Here is a 26,143-nt window from a genome sequence, read left to right on the forward strand (position 1 = left end):
ATTCAGTTCCTATATTGTCCTTTCTCTTGTGCAGGTATCAGCATTTCAGTAGCAAAAAGGCTTTTTTGTTGACTGTTTAATGAAACCGATTCTCTTCATATAATGAATTATAGCCAGAGTTATTACTAACTTCTGGTAATCACAGGAAAACCCTAATTTGACTTACTCAATGTCTGCTAAGCAGTTCCCAGAAATGTGGACAGAACACAACAGATTACTAGATCACAAGATGGATAAAGGTAAAAAAAGGTTTGCTGGGTTTCACATGCTCCACCAAGAATAATCTTAGAAAACAAGGTGGAAGTTACAAGAATTGAGACACATTTTATGGAGAACAAATATTTTCACTTCAATATATTTGGTTTCCAAACAGTGAACTTGCAATGAAAAATACCCACTTAATATTAAAATCAGTACAAAACCCCCTAATATGCACATTAAAATTCCTTTTTTGTTTGCTTTGACAGCGCATCTATATACAGGAAAAATACTGTACCTCTGGGACACTGGAGAGTAACAGAAACAGCTTTGTTCAAGAGTACTGATTTCATGGTGATGTGGCCTCAAACACACTATATTGCACAGAGCTTGTCCCACTTAACTTGGCTGTGGCTGATGTGTAAGAGGTCTTTATGTGATCATTGTTACATGGGATCCTTATATTCAATATTAAGGCAAATTTCTTTCAAAATAAATACTTTACCTACCTAAAGTACTTGTGTCTTCTAAACTATATTCTAAGACAACAGTTACACATTAGCAAACAAACAATTCTGTTTCTGTAGATCTTACCCTAACTTTGAGCAACATGACAGCTGCTGAAAAGGTGGAGAACAAATTGGTCTGGAATTTAATGGGCTTCAAACAAATGTGTGCCTTTGAGTTTTTTGTTCCTGCTCAAAAGCCTGTTTCTCCAATTAGTCTGCAAGGATTAAGGTATTACAAACTCCTGCACCTCCAGTAGTCTTGGGCAACAACAAAGTCTGACACCATAAAAAAAAAGAAAAAAAATATTATCTGCATAAGTCATTAATATGACTGCGAAAGCTTTTAACGTTCTTCCTATCTACACTATACACACACAAAAAGATTTACAAAGAGGAGTTTTCTACTTAGAGCCACAACTACATTTAGAGATGGTTAAACTGACTTACACATCTACCTTCAAATAATCCTGGGTTAACATGAAAAACGTCAGTTTACCTTTAGGAATGAGATCTTGTTTTATGAACAAGATCTGTATATATACAGTATCAGGACCATCACTGATACTGACTGCATTTACCAGTGAAATTATGCAGTGTGAAATCCCAAAAGAAATTCAATGAAAGTATCTTTAGCAAAATGTAGAAACTTTAATTTACATGCAAAACTACAACATATCCATAGTAAAAAACTGGTGACTAAACAAATTAAACACAATTTTTAAAAGCTGTCCACATTGCTAAATAGGTCTGTACAACCAAAGATTTACAAAGTCCCTGTGCATTTTTATCTTTTCAGTGCACAACTGAGTTTAAAGGTTCTGCTCGAATATTTCCCAAGTCAAGAGCTGAATCTGTCTCTTCATCAATTTCACCAATCACAGCACTGAAAAAAAAAAAAAAAATCAGGTTATTTGTTGTTGAAATCAAATCACACAGTTCTAAAACAGAAGCTGAATTTTATCTTCTAACAACCCTTATTTGCTGTTGAACTATACCACCTTCTTCTGATGGCTGCTGTTTATTCCATGAAAGCTTCTAGTAATGCACACTGGAATGCTCCAAGTACTTTGTACCATGACTGTTTCTTTCCTTTTATTTTTCAACAGCTTCCCTATTTGTAGACTCGTAAGAGTCCCCTATTTTGAAGTTACTGTTACTTAGCTATTGATTCTTTTTACTTCTTTCTATAAGCATGCTGAATTTCAGCATCTTGAAGAGTTGCATGAATACAGAATTATTACTTGTAATAAATATGTTTGAGTTTGTTAAGATTGCAAAAAATTTTATTTCATATAAGTATATTTTGAATATATTTGAGTAATGTGGCTGTATGATGATGTCTTTCATCATACATTTCAACTGTATGATGAAACAGTGAAGTAGTAAACAATTATTTGCTCTTTTATACACATGTTTATTATCTGAATGAAAGGCTACTGGTAGAGTGGCATGCATAGTCCCACCTTTATACATGTGTCAAATTACTTTTTCTTAAAAGTTTAAGTTGAAAATGATGAAAGTATTCAGAATGATCCACTTTCTCAATTAGGTTAGATAAATGCACCTAGATACCAATTTAAGCATTGTCATTTTGTTGTACAGAAATATCCATTAGAATTAGAAGATGAAAATTCTTATCCAGGCTCATGTGTTGGTCACTACAACATACTCTTTTTCCAGCTGTGATAAAAAAATGATCTAACTTCTGCCACCAGTTTCAGAATGCTGCTGCAATAGTAATCTTCCTAGCTGGCCCACTTACCAGGCCTTCTTTACACTTCTCTTGTAACCCTCCCATGGGTTTTGGCACACCAGTTACTTTTCTCTGCACTCAATGAGCTTTTACCCTCATTTTGTAAGGGAATTTTACATCAAATACCAACTCATACATTTGACATGTCGCTACATTGGCTTCAACACTTGCTACACTGTCAAGTCAGAACCTTCAAGGATTTTCCAGATTATAAAGTGCTCTCTGTAAACATTTGCTCTAAAAAAACTCCAAAAAATTGTTTAAAATCAACTTTGTACACAAGATTGCTGACTTCTTGCACACAAGTTCTATCCCATTTTTTAATGATTATCTCTTCCTTCATCATTTCTCAGCCTGCCCTTGTAGCTCCAGTCGTCAGATCACCTTCAATCTAAACATTACAATGTAATCACTTCTGTAAAAGTGTAGATGTTTGCTATTTAATACAGAATCACAGTAATTTGTTTGGAAAGACCTGCAAAATCAAGTCCAACCATTAACCTAACACTGCCAAGTTCACCACTAAACCATGTCCCTACGTACCACTTTTACACATCTTTTTAGTACCTTCAGGGATGGTGAGTCAGCTTTGACAATACTTTCAATGCTACCCACAAAGATGAAAGGTGTCTGAGGCTATCAAGATTTATACAGATTATGGATATATAAATATACATACACACAAACACATGTGCATACACACACAAAGGTTGTATGAAACGATTTAAACAAGACCATGCTATACTTACACATTATCACCTCTTACGATGTATAAGCCCAGCACTACTTGCTCAACTCCCTGTGAAGAACTGAACACTCGTTCATGGCTTTCATCCAAAATCAAGTTTATGGTCTGATCAAAACCTTTGAGTGTTCCCTGAAAAAAACACAAAGAAAAAGCCCTTAAAGTATTTCCTCTTTGCGGTCTTTTCCTCTTAAACAGAGTGGCAAAATAAAGCTACTAAATATGTTCTATTCAGATTTTATTCTTTGGCTTAAACAAAACAGCTAAAGAATAAAATTTTAAAAGCAATAACCAATTCAAGAAAAGCACACATATTACTGTGTGTTCATGCTAAAAGACACAATAAATTTAAGCATTAAAAAAGTAAATTTTTCATTTTATCAATGATGTTCCTCTAGACAACTAGTTTTACTATTTCTACACTGTTTTTTTGTATGGATGTTTCCAGAAATTAAATACATTATTAAATAAAACAAAGAACAGCAAAGTTGGATTCTTGTGGTCAACAATACTAAAACCATTCCTAACAAGAAATTTTAAGTGCTATCTCTTTGAAGGAGATTACCTTGTGTTTACTAGATTATTTAAAGAAATAAATAAAAAACAACAGGATTTTGGGGCACTTAAGGTATGATGGAGTCTTCATGGGAGAAAATAAAATGTTAAAAAATATAAGTCTTACCACAATCATTCTTCCATCAGAAGTAATTACTGCAACAGTACCTGATATTTCATTAAGGAAATTTTATTTTCATATCTGAAATAAAACCATTAACATTTTCTAAAATGTTCATATGTAATACAGGTTATGAGCCATTCAGAGTCTAAAAAGCCTATCAGCACTTTTTTTAAAGCAGCACCGTTGACAATATAGTGTTTTTCATTAATATCTCCTTGAAAGTTCCTCTTCCCCAACCATGGGCAGTTGTACACAAACATGAAAAGCCTTAAAAACAGAATAAAGTTTTGAGCTCACCTTTCTTCCCATTACTAACTGCACTGCCTCAAAAACTGAAACAACAGTTCCATAAACACTCCAAGTCCTTAAAAAACAGGTCTGCAGTGGTGACCTCAAGGCTAGCATTCTGCATCCCTTTTTTCTGAAGATCTGATTATGCCAATTCATATACTGATGATATATTCGTCATCTTGACTAATTCTGGGTTATTATCTTACTGTTTGTGAATAAAACTGAAAATGGCCCTGGGTTACAAGAAGCACAAAATAAAACTAGCACCAAAAGCGTTGCAAGAACCCCAATTCACTTCCCAAGCGATGCGAAGCTGCTATCTAAGCGTACGTTAGCAGCCCTTTAAGGGAGCAGGCCCGCCGCGAACCTCGCTCATCACGGGCAAAGCTCAGCTCGGCAGCACTGGATGCTGTGGGGACCCTGTTCTCCAGGTAACCTCCGGCCTGCCAGCCCAATCTCCTGTGACAAGAAACCTACACCGCCAACGGGGACGGGCCCAAGTACCAGAACCACGCTGCCCCGACCAGGCCCACCGTAAGGGCCCCGCCCGTGAGGGGAGGCCGGTGCCGCCACCCCCGTGCCGCGAGTCCCGGCCGAGGATACGGTTGATGTAGTTCTCCAGCGCGGAGGTCATGGCGGCCGACTCTCACCGCGGGGCGCCGCCACGTCCGGCGCGCGCCGCTGACGTAAAGGCCGGCGCGCGGGCGCACAGCTCGGGGCCGAAGCCGGACTGCGAGTGCGGGGGCGCGCATGCGCCGGGGGCAGGGAGCGGCAAGGAGGTGCGGGAGGGCCGTACCAAGGAGCGATCGGCGAGAGCCGCGCGGGGGGACTGTGGCGCCCCCTCCGCGGCACATGGCACCGCCCGCAGGGACGCCCGGGAGGCGCGGCCGGGAGGCGGGAAGGTTCATTCCCGACGGCCAAGAAGGTTCATTCCCGGCAGCCAAGGGTCGGGCATCAGGGTCCTGCTGCCTCGTGTAGCGTTTCTTTTCTCGGTGGCAGCAGGCCAAGAACTGGGGTCAAGGGGTTGTTGTCCACGTGGAGACCAGTGACTAGTGGTATCCCTCCAGGGACTAGTACTAGGGCCAACACTGGCGACATGGACAGTGGGATTGAGTTCACTCTCATCAAAATTGCTGGTGACACCAAGCTGTGTGGTACCATTGACAGGATGGAGAGAAAGGGTACCATCCAGAGGGATCTGGATAGGCTTGAGAGATGATCCCATGTGAATCTCATGAAGTTCAACAAGGCCAAGTGCAAGGTCCTATACCTGGGTTAGGGCAATCCTAGACACACCTACAGGCTGAGTGGAGAGGTGATCAAGAGCATCCCTGTGGAAAAACACCTGGGGGTAATGGTTGATGAAAACTCAACATGACCCAGCAGTATGCATTTTCAGCCCAGAATGCCAACCATACATATCCTGGGCTGCATCAAAAGCAATGTGGGTAGCAGGTCAAGAGAATTGCTTGTCCCCCTCTCCTCTTGTGAGATCCTACATGTGTCACAGGTTCTCCCAGCAGAAGGAAGACATGGAAACTGTTGGAGCAAGCCCAGAGGAGGGTCATGAAGTTGACAGGAGATCTGGAGCACCTTCCTTATGAAGACAGGGTGACAGTTGGGAATGTTTAGTCTGGAGAAGAGAAGGGTGCATGGACACCTCATAGCAACCTTCCAGTATCCAAAGGGGATCTACAGGGAAGCCAGAGAGAGACCCTTCTTGAGGAACTGTAGTGACAGGACAATGGGTAATGGGCACAAACTGAAAGAGGGGAAATTTAAGGTAGATATTAGGAAGAAATTACTCACTGTGAGAGTGGTGAGAATAGGTTCCCCAGAGAGGCTGTGGGTACCCCAACTGTGGCAGTGTTCGAGGTCAGGTTGGGTAAGGCCTTGAGCAGCCTGGTCTAGTGGAAGGTGTCCTTGCCTATTGCAGAAAAGGTTGGGATTAGATGCTCTTTAAGATCTCTTCCAACCTGTAAATTCATATGAGCCTTGCTAGTATGGGAGCTATGTAATGCTCCCTTGGTTTCCTGTGGGCTGCCAGTGTGAGGGGGGCAGGAAGGAGGCCTGACTGCTGCGCTTCCACACAGGCACCAAGTCCCACACAGCTGCTTGCTCATTTCCCAGTCAGTGGGATAGGGGAAGGAATTGGAAGGATAAAAGCTTGGAAAAACTTGGGTTAAGATAAAGACAGTTTAATAGGGAAAGCAAAAGCTTTGTACACAAGCAAAGCAAAACAAGGAGTTGAGTCACTTCTTCCTATGAGCAGGCAGCTGTTCAGCCATCTCCAGGAAAGCAGAGCCCCATTACCTATAATGGTGACTTGCAAAATCAAATGCCATCACTCCAAACATCCTCCCTTTCTCCTTCCCTCCACTTTATGTACAGAGCATGATGTCATATGATACAGAAAATACCTTTGGTCAGTTTGGTCACCTGTCCTGGCTGTGTCTCCTCCCAGCCTCCAAGTTTAGATCATCCCTGTCAGTACTAGTCCAACTTACTTTTATTGCAGGAAAAGAGACAAGTTGGCAAGAGGTCCAAATTAGAGCTTGGTGTCCAGCCCATGGTTTAATTCCTGCAGGGAATACAGTTTCTGGAAAGGAGAATGCTATTGCTTATTCTCCTAGCGTGCCAATTGTCTTCTTGCACACTATAGCCATGTCAGCCACAGGGAAAGCAAAATTAAATTTTTTAAGGCAAATTAGCCAGGAAAAAAGAAAAGGTGTTCCCTGGCACCTCTGAAGGTACCTACACCAAAGTAGTCTCTGAAGAATTTGTCTAATGGCTCAGCCTTTATGAGAAACATGACAAGAGATATCAGAGAACAAAATACTTTTGGAACTGGCCATTACATAACTCTCATCCTCTTAAGCTTTTATTATAAGAAGCTTAACATCTGCCACTAATGGTTACACCAGGACTGGAATTATTATTCTATATTTCATGCAAGAGGCTAAAGGGTTGTGGTTTGTTTGTGTTTTTTGGGGGGAGGGGGCGGGTGTTGACATTTTCCTTTTCATACTCTTCTTTCTCTCAGTAAAGAGGTATTCTCAAAGGCCAAGAACAGATCACTGGGATACAAGGATGTTGGATGAAATCTTAAAATACTTGCAGGACATTGCCACAATACTTGATGCCAAGGATCTCTGATCCATCTGTTTATATTAAGTGCGTCCCTGAAAACCAGAGAAGGGCTTTTTAATTTTTTTTTTATTATTATTTTATGAAGGGGGATTTAAACCCAAAAGAGTAAGGCCAGACTCCTGAAGTCTGGTGCCCAGGCTTTGCCAAACCAGGTGCTTAAAAACAGTTAACACCCTCAGCATAAAGGAACTCTGGAAAAGAAAATTCCTGGTTTCGTCTGTTATTAGGCTCTTCCTGAAGACAGGCAGCTTGGCCCTTCTCACAACCCTGAGGTTCAGTCTTCTGTTTGAAGCCGCCACTCCTCTTTCTCTCTTCTTGCAAACCACCGCCACAGACAGAGGAAATGGAGAAGTAATTTAAACCCGTATTTATTTTTTTTTTTGAGGTGGGCGGTGGTGGAGGGAATATGTTGCCTGCCTTTCTCCAGGAAGAAGGATTGGGAAGCTAAGTTACAACCAGGGGGCACAATGTTGGTAGTTGTGTGGAAGTTGTGCCCCGTGCGGGAAGCGCACGGATCCACGGGGGAAGGTGCCCAGCAGGGGGCGCGCCTCGCCCGCAGCCCGTGCGCTGAGGGGAGCGGAGCGAGGGGCGGCCCTGCGCCTCTGGCTTCGCCGTCTTAGGCCTCAGCGAGTCGCCTTGGCCTTCGCACAGAAAAATAGTTTTCTACCGGAGAATGAGATGCTTTTCCCACTAAAGATGCTCGTGTTTCTCCAGTGCTTACAAAGCAAGCCCACTGTGACTGACTCAGACACGGACATTTCACAGGTTCTCACTTGAGTTAGACCAGATGCATTTTATTTCTGGTGACCTCATAACGTTGGTAACATTTGGGATCAGAAAACTGTAGCTAGCAACCCTTTGCCCGTTCCTTCCCTTCAGGTGCTGCAGAGCTGCCCTTGGGGACATGCTAAGTAATAATAAAGCCCATTAAGCTCTCAGTTGCAGAAACAAATACCCTTTTAAAAAGCTTCCTTTTCTATTCCATTGTTCAGATATAGCTTACTTGCTAAATACATTTGCTCCTGTAATTAATATCAGTTTATTTCTGCAATTAATTCTCCATACATTAAGGCTGCTGTGGCATATGATTGCTCTGTGTTATGCTTTCTGCAGAGTATGTGACCAACTAATCATGTCCTGTAGTGTCTGCACACTTTCCGGCTTCCTTAAAGTTAGCCAGGGCAGGAAGGAAACCCTGCAATGATAGTTGGAAGGTGTGTGTGCAAAATTGTTTTCTAGCCTAAGGCTGGTAGAATGGGTGACTAAATGCTTTGTTGCTAGTCACTGTATTTTACTCATCAGTTTTATATCTCCTAAACCATGCTAGCTGCTGGTGGCTGTGCTTTCCTTAGTTACTCAGAAGTAGCCAGGTTTTATAGAGCCAGCAATACTGAAGGGTGGAATGGTTTTGTGATGCTCTCGATAGAAGAGGTGCCTGACTGCTATTGCTGTGCCATGGTATGTCAAGCCGTGCCCATTAGATCAGATCAAGAAAGGTGAAAGACTTACTCCTCCAGCTTCCTTGGAAGCTGAAAATCTAATATCATCACCTGATAACTGTTGGAACAGGAGCTTTATAGAATTTAATATAACAAAACTCCCCAAATTAATAACATCTGTCAGCCTGCTCAACAAGAATTGCATCCCTTGGTTGCTGCTCAAGAATAAAGCAGCACCTGAGGTAGGGAATAATGGAGTGGTACATACTGAAGAAGAAGAATCAGGCAGTATGTACTCCACAAGAAAACTAAGCATCCCCAAATCCCGGACATTTAATTTACTAATCCAATATCCTTTCTAATACTTTCTGGGACTCAAAATTTTAAATCTCTCTGATTCTTACCTACTTGCCCAGAATATCACTTCACTGAAAGAGCTTAGCCCTTTAGCTTGTCTTTAGTTTATACACACCCAAGCTGGCTAAACATGATTGATTATGTGTTCAGGATAAATAGAAACATCCCTTGACCTCTGCTTTATTCCTCTAAATCTGTAGAGACTTTAGGGCTCATTATCAGCAATGCAAGGACATAGATTTTTTTTTTTTTTTCTGGTAGCTGGAGAAAAGTAGCAAGAAGATCTCACTCATCTCATGCATGACTAGCTGCAGTCTAAGCTGAGATGTATATTATTGTATAAAATGACAGGGATTTGCAATGAAACAACTGGAAAATATCATAGAAACTTAGCAGTCTGAAAAGGGTTGGTAGATTGTGAATGTTTTACAATGCATTAGAAATAAATCTGTAGCATGAGGTCTCAAAGTACTTTTCATTTGTCTTTAGAAATTCATTAACTAACACCTGATCTAATTTTTGTTATGATAGCAACTGCTGCTATGGGAAACATTAAATTTATTTTTTTTACTTGAAGTTCTCCTTTATATGAGAAAGTGCATATTTTCTTCAGCAATTTTTGCTAAAATATGCAAAATACCATAGCAATCTTAATGAGAATATCCCTGCTTAGTGTGCTAGCATAAAAATAATTTTGGATGTTTCTGTTGGCAGGAAAACAAACTCTTTTCCATTTTCCTTCTTTTTTTTTATTGAAGAAACTGATAACAGCTGTAGAAGTTCAGCACCATTATCCTCTTAACTAATAATTTTAGGGGATGTTAAGAACTATTGGTAGGAAAAATGCCTTTGCTAATGGGTCATGTACCTACTACAAAATAACAGAGCAAATGGATTACTGTTTTCAGTTGCTCTAAGCAAAGCATAAATACAATTCTGTTGAAAATAGAATAAATAATAATAAATAATAAGCTTCAGGTAACTGACATTTACTAATACATCATAGAATCATTTTTACAGTTGCAGCTGAAATTGCATTTGCTAAATTGCTTTCATGAAGCAGGCTTTTCCTTCTGTTAGATTCCCTACTTCTCAAAGTATAATTCATCTTCCTGTAAAAGCACTGATCCTAATCTTTAGTCTGTGTTAAGATGACTAGATCTTCCAGTTTTAATTATAAAGTCCTTTATCCTAATACTCTGCAGGGATGCCCATTTGACCCCATTCCACCTCTTGTTTCATATGCTCTGTGGCACATAATCACCATGTAAAAGGAACAGCACATGGTCAAAGGGCTCTGTTCAGAGGTGACTTACATGTTGCCTGCTGCCAGATATAATGTAGATTGCACTAAAAAATCAATATATTTCTGCTTTGTAATTTATATTTTTTGAAGTAGGTTATCTGTTGTACCACAGAGCAGTCTTCTGGCACCAGGACCTTTAAACCAATTATGGAAGTGGAGAAGGACTATACTGCAGATTTGTCCTGCCCAGAAGTGGTGTTGGAATCCTTGTTGGAAATGTCAGTGAAAAATGATCAACAGGAGAAGATAAATAGGACTACCTGATTTCCTTTAATAGGAACTTTGTTTTTTCTGATGAAAGGCATAATACCAAAGGGCAGCAGGAGGCTGTTTTTCTTATCAGTAGGCTATGCTGTGAAAAGCAAGACTTGAAGCACAAGGAACAGAATTGCACCAGCAGAATGAAGAGAGGTGGCACATGAGAATGGCAGATGCTATTCTTTCTTCAGGGCCTTGAAGCAGGCTGTCTGTTTTATCATAGTTTCTAGCGTAGGATTTCTCAAATTACTGCTTCAACTGGGTATTTTCTCTTATTACTTCCAGGATCTCCTTGGTAATCACAGCTGGCATCCTTGTTCACTGTCAAGAGTACGTGCTTGTACTTTCAGGCACTGTCTTCATGTCCTCTGGTTCATGTTTCTGCTGGCACTTGAGATACCTCCTAGTGATGAGTCTTTTTAGCTGCTATTGTTCAGATACTGAGGTTGGTTAACTTATGAGGAGAAAAAAACAGGTTCAGTGAGATATTTTGAGCTTTGCTGAGGAACTTGCTTGTCCCAGCTCAAGGTAGTATTGTGTGGTAGCTCATAATTCACTCAGGTGGGCTGCTGATGCCAATGGCAGGCTCAGCACCGAGGCCTTTGGTGTGAAGATAACTCTATATGCTGCACTTGGAATCTGTGCTGCAGCCAGCACAGGGCTATCTGGAGTGGTAGGAGGAATTCTGATTACAGAGATTAATAGATGTAAGAGCAAGTGACATCAGAAGAAAACCTTTTGGTTTGCTTTCTGTTTGTACATTTGGTCTAAATTGGGGAAAACCTTTGTAAATAAACAAAAACAAACAAACAAACAAACAAAAAAAGCCAGGCCTTTGGATCATGATGAGATGGAAATTTATTGTAACTTCTTCTTTGAAGAAATATTGTGATGGGTAAAACTTTTTGTTTGAGGCAGGTCAGCTTCAAAGCAAGTTCCACCGTGCACAGGGCTTTCTCCCCTTTTAATTGCAGAAAAAAAATTATTCTCAGGTTACCATGATCACGTATCCAAGGCCTAATTGTGACTCTGGAGTGATAAACTCTGAAATTTCTGGGCTATTTGAATTGGTACATCTAATGCCTGACCTGAAAGTACCAGTTAGTTTTGCAGATGTATAGTGCTGTAATAGCTGAGGGGGTGAATGATAAAAGGCCTTGAGAAGTGTCCTTCTGTTGGAGTCTTACATGCTTACCTGGCTCTGGTGTAGAGGGGTTACCACTGTTGCACAGTATCTCACATGAGAGAAGAGCAGTGTCTCAGACAGCACAGTGCTAACCACTGGTAACTTCTGCCTTTTCATCATCATCTGCTGTGCTATTGCATTATTGATTAATGCTCTTGAAAGCTATCCATGCTGGTGTCTTATGTTCTTACTGAAAAACACTTAATATATCAGCCACATCTAATTGAATAGCAAGAGGAATGAGCAAAATACCATTCATAAGCACTCCCTTTATAGTAATCGACAAAAATATATGTCACTGAATATTGAACCCACCTTGAAGGCATAAAATTTACAAATATAATGATTTTTTTAATATTTTACTCAATTTCTGCTGGGCATGGTGCTGCTAACAATGCTCTGGAGAGTTACATGTTTTGTTTATTGTAGACTAAACATAGTCTTTCCATTTAGTGAAGCATTACAGTGTCTCAGAATGATTGATAAATATTATTATAATTATGTACTAAATCTGCAAGTTGAACTACATAGATGTTCACTGAAATAGCAGAATTTCTTTTGAATTCAGTGGTGTAACTGAACATAGAAATTAGCTAATTTTAAATATTGGTATTACAATGACTCCAGAAGGCATCAGTCAATATTAGGGCCTCATTATAGTAAACCATTTACACAGGTATGTGAAGAGAGAGAAAAAGTTCTGGCTACAAGTACTTTGCATAGTGAATAGTCAAGAGAAAATTCACAGGGAAGAAGATATTAATGTCTCCATTTTGAAGCCCTTAATAACATGCCTTAACTTTTGTTCAGCCCAGAAGTGGTTAGACAGACTGCATGATCATTAAAGCTCCCTTCCACCTGAAAATAATGTATTCTGGTTTGCTCTATAGTATTTTTCAGACAGAATGTAAAGAAAAGTAATTTTCCTAGGGCTGCTGTGTTCCACTGGTGGAAAAAAAAAATCAGATTTCTGAGCTATGTTCTAGGCAATTTCTAATATTTTATTTTACAACACCCTTTCAGTCTTTGAGGAAGGCTCCCGCTTCCCCTCTGCATATAATTTGATACAGAATATGTAAGATCATTCCCCATCTTGCCCCTTCTCATGTCCTTTCCGGAGACTTCAGTACTTTGCTAATCACCTTCATTCTCTTTCAGCCTCAGAGGTTCCAGAGTGGAATATGGATGCTGCATGTAACGTAAGTAACTATTATCATCTGCCCCACCTCCTTGTCTGACTTTAAATAAACAAACAAACAAACAAACAAAAAGATAATTAAAGGCACCTGAAAGAAATAATTAGAATGGAAATAATATTCATTGCCATTCCTGGTGATGACTGGCATGACATATTAAGGTGTTTATACATCTTTCAAAAATGGTTTGAGATTTTTTTTGTCAAGTGATGGGGCAGGTATGACTCTTAGGCAATAACGGCTACTGCAAATTAAATCACAGTATCAAGATAAGGCTGTTACTGTGCAAGGTTCTGCTGCTCTGAAGCTAATGTGCACAATCTGTTTTTGCAAGTGCTTTCATATTTTTGTTCTTTATTATGAACATATACAGCCTGTAAGTGTTTTTAGTATTGGCTGACTATGGTATTTTGTAGTCACGATTGTGGTATTTAAACAGGAGATGATCTGTTCTGCACATGGAAAGGGGCTGTGTTAAAGAGGAAATAATTTTAAAAAGCGTTGCTATTTTTTGGCAAGAGGATGTTATGTTTATTTCTCAAAGAACATACTCAGTGTTCATTATGTTCATGTACAAACCCATGATAATTTGAATCTGATTTCTATTCTGTACCTAGGAAGCATTATCTCTGTGTTAGAAATTCAAGTATGCTATTAAATTGCAAAGTTCTTACATGTATATAGTCTCATCTATTTCAGATGTTGTGTAATATTACTTCCCAATTTCACTCTAGGAGCTGTGATTACTTAGGTTAAATGAGCAATGTCACTTGAATAGCAGCTTCCATAAATAATGGAGATCTTTTTATAAAACTTCATTATATTGTTAATATCCAAAATGCATTTGGTATGGTAAAACAGCACATTAACACTGGTTATGAAAATTCTTTGCAAAGAATTTGCCTGGCAGTGATTTTTAAAACACATTTCAAGACTTTCTGAAAAATCTTGAAATACAAACATGACACAACTGTGTTATGAAGATGTGTTTGATGAGGTGGAAGCAATGAAAATTTCAGAGGAGTGAATATTGATGCTATCTCCTAAATAAATTAAGAATCAATAAGTTTCTTGATGGGAGACAAGAGTCAAGGTGAGAGTGAGAAGGACAAAACAAAAGAGGCTGTAGAGGTGAGAATTAATCCAAACAGATGCTAAGGCAAGGAGGAAGTACTTGATCTCTGGCTGAGATCTTCTTTAGATTTGCTTCCATAGGATATGATGGATTTGCTTAAGGACCTAATTCTGAACTCCATGGTCAAAGCACTTGTTTGACATAATAGAGTAAAGGAAGCTCTCTGCATGTGATCTAAAGATAGGTAAGTGAAAACAGTCATCTTTTGTTTCTGTTCAGCCATTTTTGGTAACTTCTGTTTCTATTCAGCAACTTTAAGTGACAAGTATAGTGCCCTAGGCAAAATTTCGTATCAGCAGATGGGTCCTCTGGGGGGGGTGGTATGGATATCAGGAGGTGTGAAAAGTTAGGTAGGATGATTGGACCCTGAAGGAATCTTAACACTCCCTTTCACTTCTCCCTGCCCACTAAATTCAATAAAACAGTGTACAAAAGCTGTTTGGGAAACAGCCAATTCAAGACAAAACTTTATCTGTGTCATTATAGTTATACGAATGCTAAGCAACACCTACAATGAAGGAAACTGTGGAGAAGCTGTTGTGTCCTTTCAGAAACACTTTAATAGAGTTCCATTAAATAAAAAAAGGTAAAGTCTTTGGTAACAAGTCTTGCCTAGAAACTTTCCACAGCAGCTTTCCATGGTGGTTTCAGAGTAATTTATATTGACAAATTCAAATATCAGCAGAAACTGTGACTTCCATAGGTATAAAGTGACTCAGTGTGATGTTATGGTGATAGCACTGATACCATGCTGAAAAAACACACAGGAACTTCTGTTACACTTGTGTGAATAGGTGTGCAGAACAAAAAAAAAACCTCACTGAATGTCAAAGATGTGATTCTGTCAGAGCTATTAGCCCATCTGGCCTGAGATGATGACATAAAATTGTGCAGCATCTTTTGACTTAGTAGATCTTTCATAGTTGATGCTTTCTGAAGCTGTGTGCCAAAAAGAGTATCACTGTCTTTGAGTTCATTTACAGTGGCAGATAGACAAGACCTATCACCTTCTGCTGTGGCCCAAGCTTGTCCTGGAGAAGACAGTGAAATATGTGCACATTAGCTATCATGTCACCCTAGGAGGCACAACTCCAAGGCTAGACTGTAATCCTTATCACATGTACATCAGTAATTCCTTTCTCTTCAGTGGACTTTCACTGCTATTGTGAGGAACATCAGCTACAATTCTTGACTGTTGGAAAGCAACCAGAAATTTGGTTTCTATAGATGAAACAGTTTAAAACAGCAGATTCACTAAGTCTTTGAATATCAACAGGAAGCTTTATATATAAGCCTAAGTCTTATGGATTTAAACTTTATAATTTCAATGTAGCCTTATTTCTAAAATGGAATTCCTTCATGTTACCACTGTGCAGTAATGTTTTACAGGCACATGTTTTACAGGTTAATTCTTATCCAGGATTACAAATACGCCTAAGAATGAAATAGTAGTAGATGTTATGGTATTAATTTATGTATTTTTGGAAGACATCAAAGTCACATAACCTTATGGCTAATGATTTCATTTAATTGTACAGCTCAACATTTTAATCTTCAAAGAAATCTGCAAACAATGACTAATTAATCCTTGCAGCAGCACTTTGAAATAGGTAGATAGACGTCATTAATTCCATCTAACCAATTCTTTGCCCAAGGCAATACATTGAATCAATATTTAAACTAAGATTAGAGGTCATTCTTACTTTTTTGTCATTTAACTAAACTAGCAGTTCCCATGTTTCCTTGCTGTGATAGTTTAAATGGACATATGCTTTGGCCTGTGCCAGATCTTCTGTCTCTATATTCCACCTCTCTGCCAAAATGCTTCCTGTCCCTCTACCCCTCAGAAATTCCACTCCAGTCAAGCCACATGTGGAATGTCCTACTTTTCACCTCCAGAACCCCGTACCTGGATTTGCCTTGCTTATTCATATCCCTCCTTAACTAACTCTTTGCACCCACAATCCTTCTCCCACAGGTTTCCTGCCTTCCAGGTACCATTGCCTGTCTTTGGTGGATCCTTGCTTCTGTGCTTGGAGTGCACGTAGCATCCTCTGTGAAAGACCATCTCTTTTCTGCACCTGGCTCCCCCCAGCAACCATGGGGAAGCTCTGCTGGTGTAGCAGCTATTCTCTTCTAGCTGGCTGTATCTTGTATGTTGAGCAGAGAGAAGATTGAAGGTAAGCCTTGCACCATTAAATACCACACACTGTTCTCACAGGCCATGGCTCATACAAAAGTGCAGCCTGCAGTTCACATGTGTGTTGTTCTAGGTGGACATTCCTGAAAGGCTTTTGCTGCACATTGCGAGTCACAAAAGCAGTTGTTCTAGGTGGAGGTTCCTGAAGGTGTTTGCTGCACATTGTGAATCACAAAAGCAGTTTATAGGGCCAAGGGCAGGCATTGTCATTCAGGTAATATTGACATCTAAGGAAGTTCATGAGTGTGGAACCAAAGAGAATCTTATATGGTAAAAAGGAATACTACTTGCCTTGAAAATAGACTAGTGATAATATTGACTGGACTGAGGCAGGTCTGAGTGCCATAGTGACCAGCAGGGATTGAAAAACAATAATGGTTGCCTGTGGCACACTGTGATAATGTCCTGATTTGACAGAAGAAACTAATTCTGCATTATATGTAGTGATGGATGTGATACAGGAAAAGAGAGGAAAAAACAATGGGAAAGGAGATTCCCATCTCATGTCATCAAAGATTGGCACAAAACCCTGAGAAACAGTTCCAGAACCTGGACTTCCCACTGTGGTGGTGTTTAAGATCTGGTCAATCTTATTTGGCTATAACTTTTCTTGCCTGTTAGGAAATAAGAGTTAATGTGGTGTATCCCGTACCTTTAGATAATAAAGCCACATTTGTATTTCTGCTTTGGTGTAATATGTCAGACTCAAAGGTAAAAAAGGTACTCACAATGACTGTAGGGAGTCTGCCCCCCAACAAATTAGTGAAGGGACCAGAAGTATTCCTGCAGGCAGCTGAGCTGACTGCCCTCAATTGACATGCCTGTACCTTTTTGTACTTGTCATTTCCTTTACTTTATAGAAAATGTTATGTCTTCATGTGACTGCCAGAGAAAGAAAAGAAGAGGATACACAGAGAACCTGAAATTCTTTGGCAGCACTGCACAGTAGCTAAGGATATATTCTAAACCTGATGCACTATTGCAAAAACTCTGATTGATCTCAGCATACCTAAAAGTGTAATTTTCTATGGGTGAGACTGCATAACTATGTCTTCTGCTTGTTCCATTTCCTTTAGAAATATATTTGATGCTCTGCCCCTTACTTTCAGGCTCTCTGCAGCTGACTAAAAGGGCAAATAACTTCCTAAAATAGACAACCTGACTCAAACACAAATTGACTGAGCTACAACTACATAGAATTTTATGTGGTGCAGAAGGTCAGATAGATAATGGTAATTGTCCTGCTTGGCTTTAGATCACTGGATTTACTTGGGTACTAAGTCTCTCCATTCAGCATGATTCAAGAGAGTAAAATCTATAAAATAGGAATTGTCCATTCAACCAAATGGAGAATGGCTGAGTATAGACATATGGCAAATTCATTTTTTGCAGGCTGTTGATAATCTCAAAGAACATGTAGTAACAGAACAAATCAGCATGATGGTGGAGGTTCCCCCGCCACCCACAGTGGGTGATATTTTGGGGTGTAAAAACAGAAGTGAGTTACAATAACACATCCCTTTCAATCTGAGTAATTTTCACTGAAATCTAAGATGACTGGATGCACAAAGCCATAGTATTCTTTTTGGTTTAAAATAATTATATACTGCAAATACATTATATACTGCAAATGCATTATATACTGCAAATGCATGCAGGAGAAGGCTAATCATTAAGGACTTGTCTTGGAGGAAGTAACTGAGTGAAAATATGAAAGACTGTCAGTTTCCTGACATAGTTCAAATGTTAAATGACACGTAACCTGAAATCACCCAAACTTGATGGCAAAGCTTTATTGTATGATGCTGTTAATGAAATTCTGCTTCTTGACAATTGAATTCTTTTTCATAGCAATTTTGAAGGTTGCTGTTCTTATATTTTCTCTTGCACTAAATGACTCGACAAGTGCGTAAGTTACATAGAACAAATGTAATGGTGAAGATTTGTTGTGTGAAACCTTGAAGGAAATTTTCTTCTAGTTCAGGAACATATTGTTTTGATTTCTGGAATTAAGCATTTGAGAGTAGCTGATGAGCACAGGGCAAAAGCCTAGCCCTCTGAAGTGTTACCAGGTACTTCCCCTGTAGTGAACAGAATCCGTTAAGATGATGATTGCTGAGATATATTTGGTGTTCTCTGTGTCTCTCAAATGGAGAGGAGAAACTGAAATGTTGACCTTCCATTATGCAAATTTTGCAGCCAGTTTACTGTGTTTGATGAACTCTTACAGCACATGCAGATGAACGCTTCCCACCCTCTCTCAACAGATCTGGCACACAGTAATCACATGTTCTGTGTTTCTGTGCTATATAATGGCTACCTCTGCTCATAGAAACACAGCCCTCAAGACTGAAACAAAGGTCCCTAAAAGCTTCACTTTTCCAAAGGTTAGATCCATCTTCGCCTCTCAGGCCAGGACATGAGAGACTGACTGGTGGTGTCTTCTCAGCTTTAAACCAAGCCAAAGACTAGGTGGTAAGTAATAGTCTGCTGCCCTTTCTGTCCTACAGCAAAGACCAAGCAAGACCATTATTCCATTTCATGTAGACTTTCACCTTCAGAGTCACAAAACTCATGGAGCTTTGCTTTTCACAGTGACTTTGCTAGTGTTCTACTGGAATTGAGGTAGTCCTACAGTACCAGTTCAGATAAAAGGAAGCATATTAAGCACTTTCAGTGAAATCCTGCTTATTGCAGAGAAGACACATCCATCAGTAGGGTGTCTCTTAAGATCAGCTATACATAACCACAGACTTTTGTAGATCTCCTTTATGCTTTTCACGTTAGTCATTCCATTCCTTCCTTTTCTCTCTTTGTTAATATATGATTGTGTCCACATTTGTTCAAAAATATTTTTTATTCTGAGCCTGTAGATAACTGCATGATAGCTTCCTCTCTCTTGGCATAAGTAGTACTGTTGCTGCTCAGGTTCCATCAAAGTACAAGCAACTGTACTGTTTTTTAACAAGGAACTATTTTTCTCCATTTATACCACTAGTCCCATCTACATCGTGGGACTGGTGTTCGGACTGGTCTTTGAAAATGTTTTAATTATTCTACCATTACTTGGAAACAAAAGGTGAACCTGAACTTTCTTTCATCATAAGAAATTGTTTATCTATCTATCTGTCTATCTATCTATCTATCTATCTATCTATCTATATCATATATGACATATCACATATGACATATCACATATGACATATCACATATGACATCACATATCACATATCATATATCATGTCATATGTCATATATGATATATCATATGTCATATATCATATATCATATATCACATCATATATCACATATCACATATCATATATATCATATCTGCATGTATACCTTATGCATAGATATGCATGTACATCCAATATATTTAAAGTGCATACACTGGCATTGCCTCCAACAGTAACATACTTCAGTTGTGGTCCAGACAGAACTGTAAAGTACTTTAAGGAATGGTTCAACGGATTTAAGATGCCAGCCTTAAGAATTGCTAAGCATACATGCTTAGTACACTGTAGAGATCAGACTAATTATCTTAAGTTTATAAAACTGAGAATGCCTTATACCAGTAGACACTTGAAAGTTTAGTTCTCACAAACCTGCTAGATTTTGCAGTGAGCAGCTTTGCAGGTAAAGCTGTTCAAAGTTCAGATTTTCAGGGAAGCTCTTCCCTCTCTTAAACCAAACCTGTGACTTTCCTAGTGAATTGAAGACCTGATTAAGTTATAAAGAAATCTTCTGCTCTTCTGATGGGTTGGGCTGAAGTTAGATCAGCTCTCCAAACCTCTGCCTGATCATGCTACTCCAGTGTAAAACCAGGTAGAAACATGTGACAAGGCTTAAGAAAAAGATTTAACTCCTAGGTGGGTATGGGTTTTAACCTTCCATTTCTAGTGTCTTCTGTGCCCAAGAATAGCTTACCTTTCTCTTGATTTTGCCCCCAGCCTGCTTTGGTCTTACCTACAGAACAGTGCAAGTAGATAGTAAAAAGTTAATAAGCATGTAACATAAGTGACAGAAGTGATATAAGAAATAAATTAGATCAATGCTGCATCCCTTTATTTTGCTGTGAATCAGCTTCCACTCAGCCTGACTAGAAGTTCTTTAACAGCACCTGGCCATCTCTTCCCCCATGAGCCTAGGAAGACCTCTGTCTCTCCGCTCTACTGGAGGTTTTGAATCTTATCATTGTCTCTATGCATACATTGTCTCTGTGCAATCCAGGGAGTTACCTGCAGAAAATCAAAGGCAGAAATTCCTGCAGTCAAGATGGTTTTTAACTTTTGCTCCCAGTCCTTGTGAAACTATGTGATATTTAGTGATCCAACAAGTCCATAGTCCCTGCCCAGGAAATAAAATGGTAGTATGTTCTTATCAGAGATGAAGGACATTGAAATACTGGTGAAGAAGTTGAAAAAAACAGGGTATTATGTAACAATGAAATGAATCAAGCTACTTGAATTTCCCAACCTACAATTTCAAACTTTTGTGTGAAGTTTTCAGTGTCACAGTTTTATTTTGCCTTCTGTGCTAGGGGAAATTAGAATAGTTAGGCATTTTTACAGCTATTTGCTTCTCCAGAAGCAACAGAAGTCAATTTATATTTTTCATAAATTTAAAATACTGTTGTCCATCTGTTTTCTTCATCAGCTGTGGCTTTAAAGAAATACCACTAGAGGGCAAGCTGACAGCTGTAAGCCATCTGAATTTTGGGTCTTCAGGTTGATGGGAAATTATTAGCTCCAGTGCTCAAAAAAAACCCTTAAAAACCCATTTGATTCCTCAAATTCTTAAAAAATCCTCCACAGCCCTTAAATATGGAAAAAAATCTATTTCACTTAAGCTGTTATGAATGACTGCTAATGTAATTTAAATTTTTTTTTATGTCTTGTTGATCACTTTTATAAAACAAGAATATACAAACATCACATCACATGTCCTTCTGAAATTGTCTGGAGTTCTCTAATGTGTATAAATGGAAGATCTTAGCAATTCTGTTATAGTTAAATAAGGTATTTTAACATACATACAACATATATATACACACACATCTATCCATGCCTACAAATACATTGACTTATACATTAACAGTATAGATGGAGTGCTGACAAACATGAAAAAGCTGAATTTGATTCCTAATACTATTTTATTGTTCCCTAGAGCTTCAAAAAGTGTTTTAAAAAGTGCCTAATGCAGTCCTACTGCTGGAGGCACAGAGCTTGTTAGATGCCATAAACAAAGCCACAGTGGTCCTGCTCAGTGTTTGAATGAGAGGCCTCGGAGGCAAGAAAGGAGTCTGTGGGATGCATGTATTTTTTGGTTTTAATCCTGCTACTCCTTCAGTTTCCCACAGAAGTTCTTGTATTTCAGTTTGTTCTCATCATGAAATCTTTGTTTCCTTTTCTCCTTATGTTTCAAAAAGAAAATTGTATACAAACAGTTGGAAAAATCCTACATTACCAGCTGATACTTTATTCTAAACACTATGTGCATAAGGCTTCAAAGGAAATAATGAGCAGTGTTTATAATAAAGTCTTTAGCATTTGGCTCATTATTTAAAGGATGCTGTGGATAATATTTCAGTTACAAAGTTACTGTGCCCTCAACCTGGAGACTTTCCCCTCTCATTTTGCCCCACAAGTGCGTGCAGCTGTGCTAACACTTTTTTGTTACACTTATGTGCATTCTTTGCTTTAAAAGTCCCTAAACAGACTTCACAAGGCATACAGCATGTTGATATAGTAAAGGGGCTTCCTCCAGTGAGAATTGTGCATTAAGCCTTGGAAAAGATAAGACTTTCAACAAAACTTTTGGAGGCTTCCTCCTAGTGGAACAGCCTAAAACTTTGAGCTCATCTTGTGTGACAGAGCAGGTCTAACTGCAGGAGCCTGTCCCTGTGCCAGCACCCTTTAAATCCTGAACCTGGTGTGTCAGGACCAAAATAAGTAGACTTTAGTGTCTGATAGGTCCTCATGGGCAGATCCTGTCGGCCACAAATCCAGCTGAGAGAGCTGGCCTTCTTTTGCCCGAGTCAGGTCTCAGAGGAGCTCCAGAAGTAAGCCTTGAGGGCCAGCCAGTTCCTGCACAGCACAGACATAGCAACAACACCTCCTGGGAAGGTTGCATGAAGCCCCTTTCCTATGAAGGTGACATCCCTGAGGTTTGGGAAAATGAAATTATAGACTGTTGAAGTGGGGGTGAAAAGTCAGATACTTCCTTTTAGGACAAAGTGGGCTGTGCAAATGTTATTTGTCCTGTTTGTTTTTTCTCTTGCTGTTGGTCCCTCAGCTAATCTGACAGTTGGTAACAGTGGAGCCATCAGAGTCATAGGCAAGGGATGCAAACAGAAGCATCGTGCGTATGATCCAAGAGTGGGAAGGGAATTCCATTCAAGGAACTCTTCTTTATGAAATCCTGAGAGATCCTCATTTGTTGATGGCATCCTGCAAGTAGTGATTGCAGTACCCCATGAGATATTAGTGGCACTGGGGACCAGACAGCTCTTAGAAGCTAGCACAAACCCCAGAGGAGCCCACTGGTTTTGGAAAGCTTCTCTAGGACTGAGTCATTTATTTGATGGATAGTTGCACAGCTAATATTTTTCTAAGGAGCTAGATCTGTAGTAGACGGTGTATGGCACAATTACCTGGCTTGACTCTTCAGTGGATGAAATTTCCCAAGTTATTTGGGGAAAAGTGTTTCTTTAGTTTCTGTGACTTGAAGCATTCGCTATAAAAGTTTGCATTACCACTGTTAATCATGCATATTTGAATAGCTGTGTGCCCAGTACATTAGGTAGCTACATAGGATAGTGTTATCTAACGATGATCTTTAAAGCTATTCGGGTAAAGTACAGCTAGTCACATTTTCAAAAGAAGTATACACAGACACATGCACACAAATAATCTGTGAGAATTTTTCAGTGACTTATTATTAAATTTTGCAGGTAATGATTAATTCTCTTTTTTGTCCAGTTTCTCCATTTATCCTGTATCTGGTGATCTACCTACTTCTAAATAATGCTGATCACGGGAGCTCCTGACAACAATGCACCAGTGGAGGTGTTCTGAGGACAGCATTCCAAGAACAGACAGGATAATGAAACTCACAAGACACTTGGTTTTATTTCCAAACATACAATTTTGAGGTTTGGAGAAAATGTTTTGTCTTCCAGGTTTTCATATTTCATAGAAAAATCAATGGAGCATGAAAAAACAGGCCTTGGAAAATTAACCAAAGCTCTAATTTTCTGCAAAAAGACTGCTTCAGTAGAAATATTTTCATCAAGCTGTTAAAAGCATGAGCCCACCTGCTGATATAGTGCTCTGCTTTGAACTGGAAAAATGAGTGTGGATTCTTAGACATTTGCATACATCCTGAAGATACAAGTTAGGTTGCAGAAGTTTGTCTTCATGCAAGATGTCAGTCCCTTGAACTCGTAAGAGAAAGCTCTTACTCCCAGGCAATACCTGGGAGATATGCTTCCAGCTCTTAACTCTCCTTTCGCCTGATCTCTCTCTGAGTTAATAAGAAGCTTTTTGCACTTCATGACTAAGATGCTCTTGTCAATATTAAACTAAAATTGATCCTCAGCTTCACCATTTATATCAGCAACAAATTGCGTATTATTTTTTTTGTAACACTTGCTTGAATTGAGCAGTGGTTTGCATCAAACTTTTTTATGTTAATGATATTCTTGCAATTCCTTTCATAGCATAAAATAGTTAATTATCAATCATGACAATCCTGCTATGGGTTTGGATAAAGTATTTCATACTTCCCTTTATTAACCCCGTTGTCAAACAGCAAACAAAACCTATGACTGGTCTCTCTTAGTTTCTGTTGCTTTGGAAGCTAGTTACATGTCTTCATCTGTAAATTGTTAGTCTTTAAAAAAAATTAAAATAGTATTGGCTGAAGTTTTTTAATCTTTCTTTCTTTCTGTGTTATCATTAATATGCTATGTTTAAGAGCTCTGTTTCAAATTGGTAGGCTGAAGCTTCTGAGTCTTCTTAGCCTTCTGAAAGCTAATTAACTCATAATTCAATTTAGAGCAGGACTTTTATCAGCAGAAAGTCATAATCAGAGAGGAAGGATGGGGTAATGACTAATGAAGTCTTTTTCCAAGGTCTTTACCAGTCTTCCCTGGTGACCTTAGAAAATCTGTGTAAATACTCTTATTTTTCTGTGTCTACTTTATCTAGAGAAGAAATATTTTGATCAAGGACTATCACTGTAGATGAGAATGACTTCAAAGTTCTGCTGTCCTGATAGTATTCTTCAAATATGCGTCATGTTGCCTTTTTTCAGTAATAGGTCTCGAGAGCTTTTCATAACATAACCAGGTTAGAATGGTCCTCTGTTACTTAAGGTCTAGCAAGTAAGTCGAAAGCATGGAAAAATCTTTCAAAGTCCATGGTAATAAAATCTCCACTATAAAATTTTAATGCGGTATAATTGTGATGATTTAATTGTAGCTTTTAAATGGCATTTTCAGTTGTTTTAAGATGCATCTATCTATTTAATGAGACTGAGAAGGAACTTACATAAATATCAATTAAGTTCACATAATTTTTAAAAATAGATGTTTTGGGAGATAAAATGTAGAACAGGTACACATCCATTCCATGACTTCCCTCTAAGTACACTGTTAAAAACATCTTTATCTAACATCCAGTAATTGTCTAGTTAATGCCAAAAAACTGTTAGGGTGCTTTGTCTTCTGTAGCATACTCAGACATACTGAGTTATTTTTACATTAGAAGACAGCAGGGAGTCTTATTTTAGTACTACCTATTCACCACAGTGCAGGATTTCTGGCATTAATCTGAAAAAGGCTGTTTTATTTTTGCCAGTGGTTGAAATGCTTTTGAAAGTTACTGAACTGACAGCTCTGGAGACTGGCATCCTGTTTTTATCTGTTGGATGGGTACAATGCTGGCAGTGACTGCTCAAGCTTGTTCTGCATTGTTCTATTGCTATCTACTCCAGGCAGATGTAGAAGGCCTACCCATAAATAGGAGAGAGACAACCTTCATGACTTCATACTGAAAAACAGTAACAGTTCTGCAGAGCTTCTAAATATTATAATCTTCTGTTGGAATGACACTCACTACACCATATTTATTTATATCTGTTTTGACTGGTACCAGTTGAAGATAATTAAGTCCATTGAAATAAGATATCTTCTCCCTAATTTTTGTATAGTCAATACAGAGGTCAGTTCTGCCAAAGTAAAATTCAGAGCTGGAGCCTAAATCTAGGAGCAGCAAATCTCTAATGTCACTCCACACTCCTCATCAAATTGCAAAAGGTTGAGTATCCCTACAACAGACTTGCAGCTCAACCCACCAGTCTCCCTACAGGCCCTGAAAGTGATTACCTCTAGGCATTCTCCTAAACTACCTGAAAGGAGGTTGTACTGAGATGGGAGTTGGTCTCTTTTCCTAAGAAACAGTTGATAGAATAAGAGGAAATGGCCTCAAACTAGAGGAGGCTTGGATTAGATACTGGGAAAAAATTTCACTAGAAGCTGTGAAAAGATTTCACAGCTAGTGCTGTAACAGGCTGCCCAGGGAAGTGGTTGAATCACCATTCCTGGGGATATTTAAAACCATTGAATAGATTGATTTGGAAGGGATCTTTAAAGGTCATCCAGTCCAACCACCCTGGCATAAGCAGGACATCTTCATTGAGATCAGGTTGCCTCGAGCCCCATTCAGTTTGACTTTG

At 39.1% G+C, this 26,143-nt stretch overlaps 1 protein-coding gene and 1 long non-coding RNA gene across 4 annotated transcripts; one reads left to right on the forward strand and one right to left on the reverse strand.

Annotated features, from left to right (window-relative positions):
• Nucleotides 1-1,335: 1,335 nt before the first annotated feature.
• Nucleotides 1,336-6,135, reverse strand: LSM8 (LSM8 homolog, U6 small nuclear RNA associated). The gene is made up of 4 exons (XM_023930196.2): nt 4,779-6,135; nt 3,888-3,928; nt 3,210-3,337; nt 1,336-1,590 (listed from the first exon to the last, which is right to left on the reverse strand). Exons 1-4 carry the CDS (start codon nt 4,807-4,809, stop codon nt 1,500-1,502), a joined length of 291 nt encoding a protein of 96 aa, XP_023785964.1. The 5' UTR covers nt 4,810-6,135; the 3' UTR covers nt 1,336-1,499.
• On the forward strand, nt 4,897-24,858 carry LOC111931528 (uncharacterized). Of its 3 annotated transcripts, XR_015286251.1 has the most exons (6): nt 4,897-4,954; nt 7,553-7,676; nt 13,030-13,070; nt 16,181-16,382; nt 18,670-18,877; nt 23,386-24,858. It is a non-coding gene; the product is annotated as an uncharacterized LOC111931528 (long non-coding RNA). The 3 variants fall into 3 exon arrangements; XR_002865609.2 differs by lacking the exons at nt 4,897-4,954; nt 7,553-7,676 and adding an exon at nt 7,881-8,090; XR_015286252.1 differs by lacking the exons at nt 4,897-4,954; nt 7,553-7,676; nt 18,670-18,877 and adding an exon at nt 7,881-8,090.
• Nucleotides 24,859-26,143: the final 1,285 nt, after the last annotated feature.

Source organism: Cyanistes caeruleus, chromosome 4 (genome assembly GCF_971803275.1).
Source record: "Cyanistes caeruleus chromosome 4, bCyaCae1.hap1.1, whole genome shotgun sequence".
Classification (NCBI taxonomy): Eukaryota; Metazoa; Chordata; class Aves; order Passeriformes; family Paridae; genus Cyanistes; species Cyanistes caeruleus.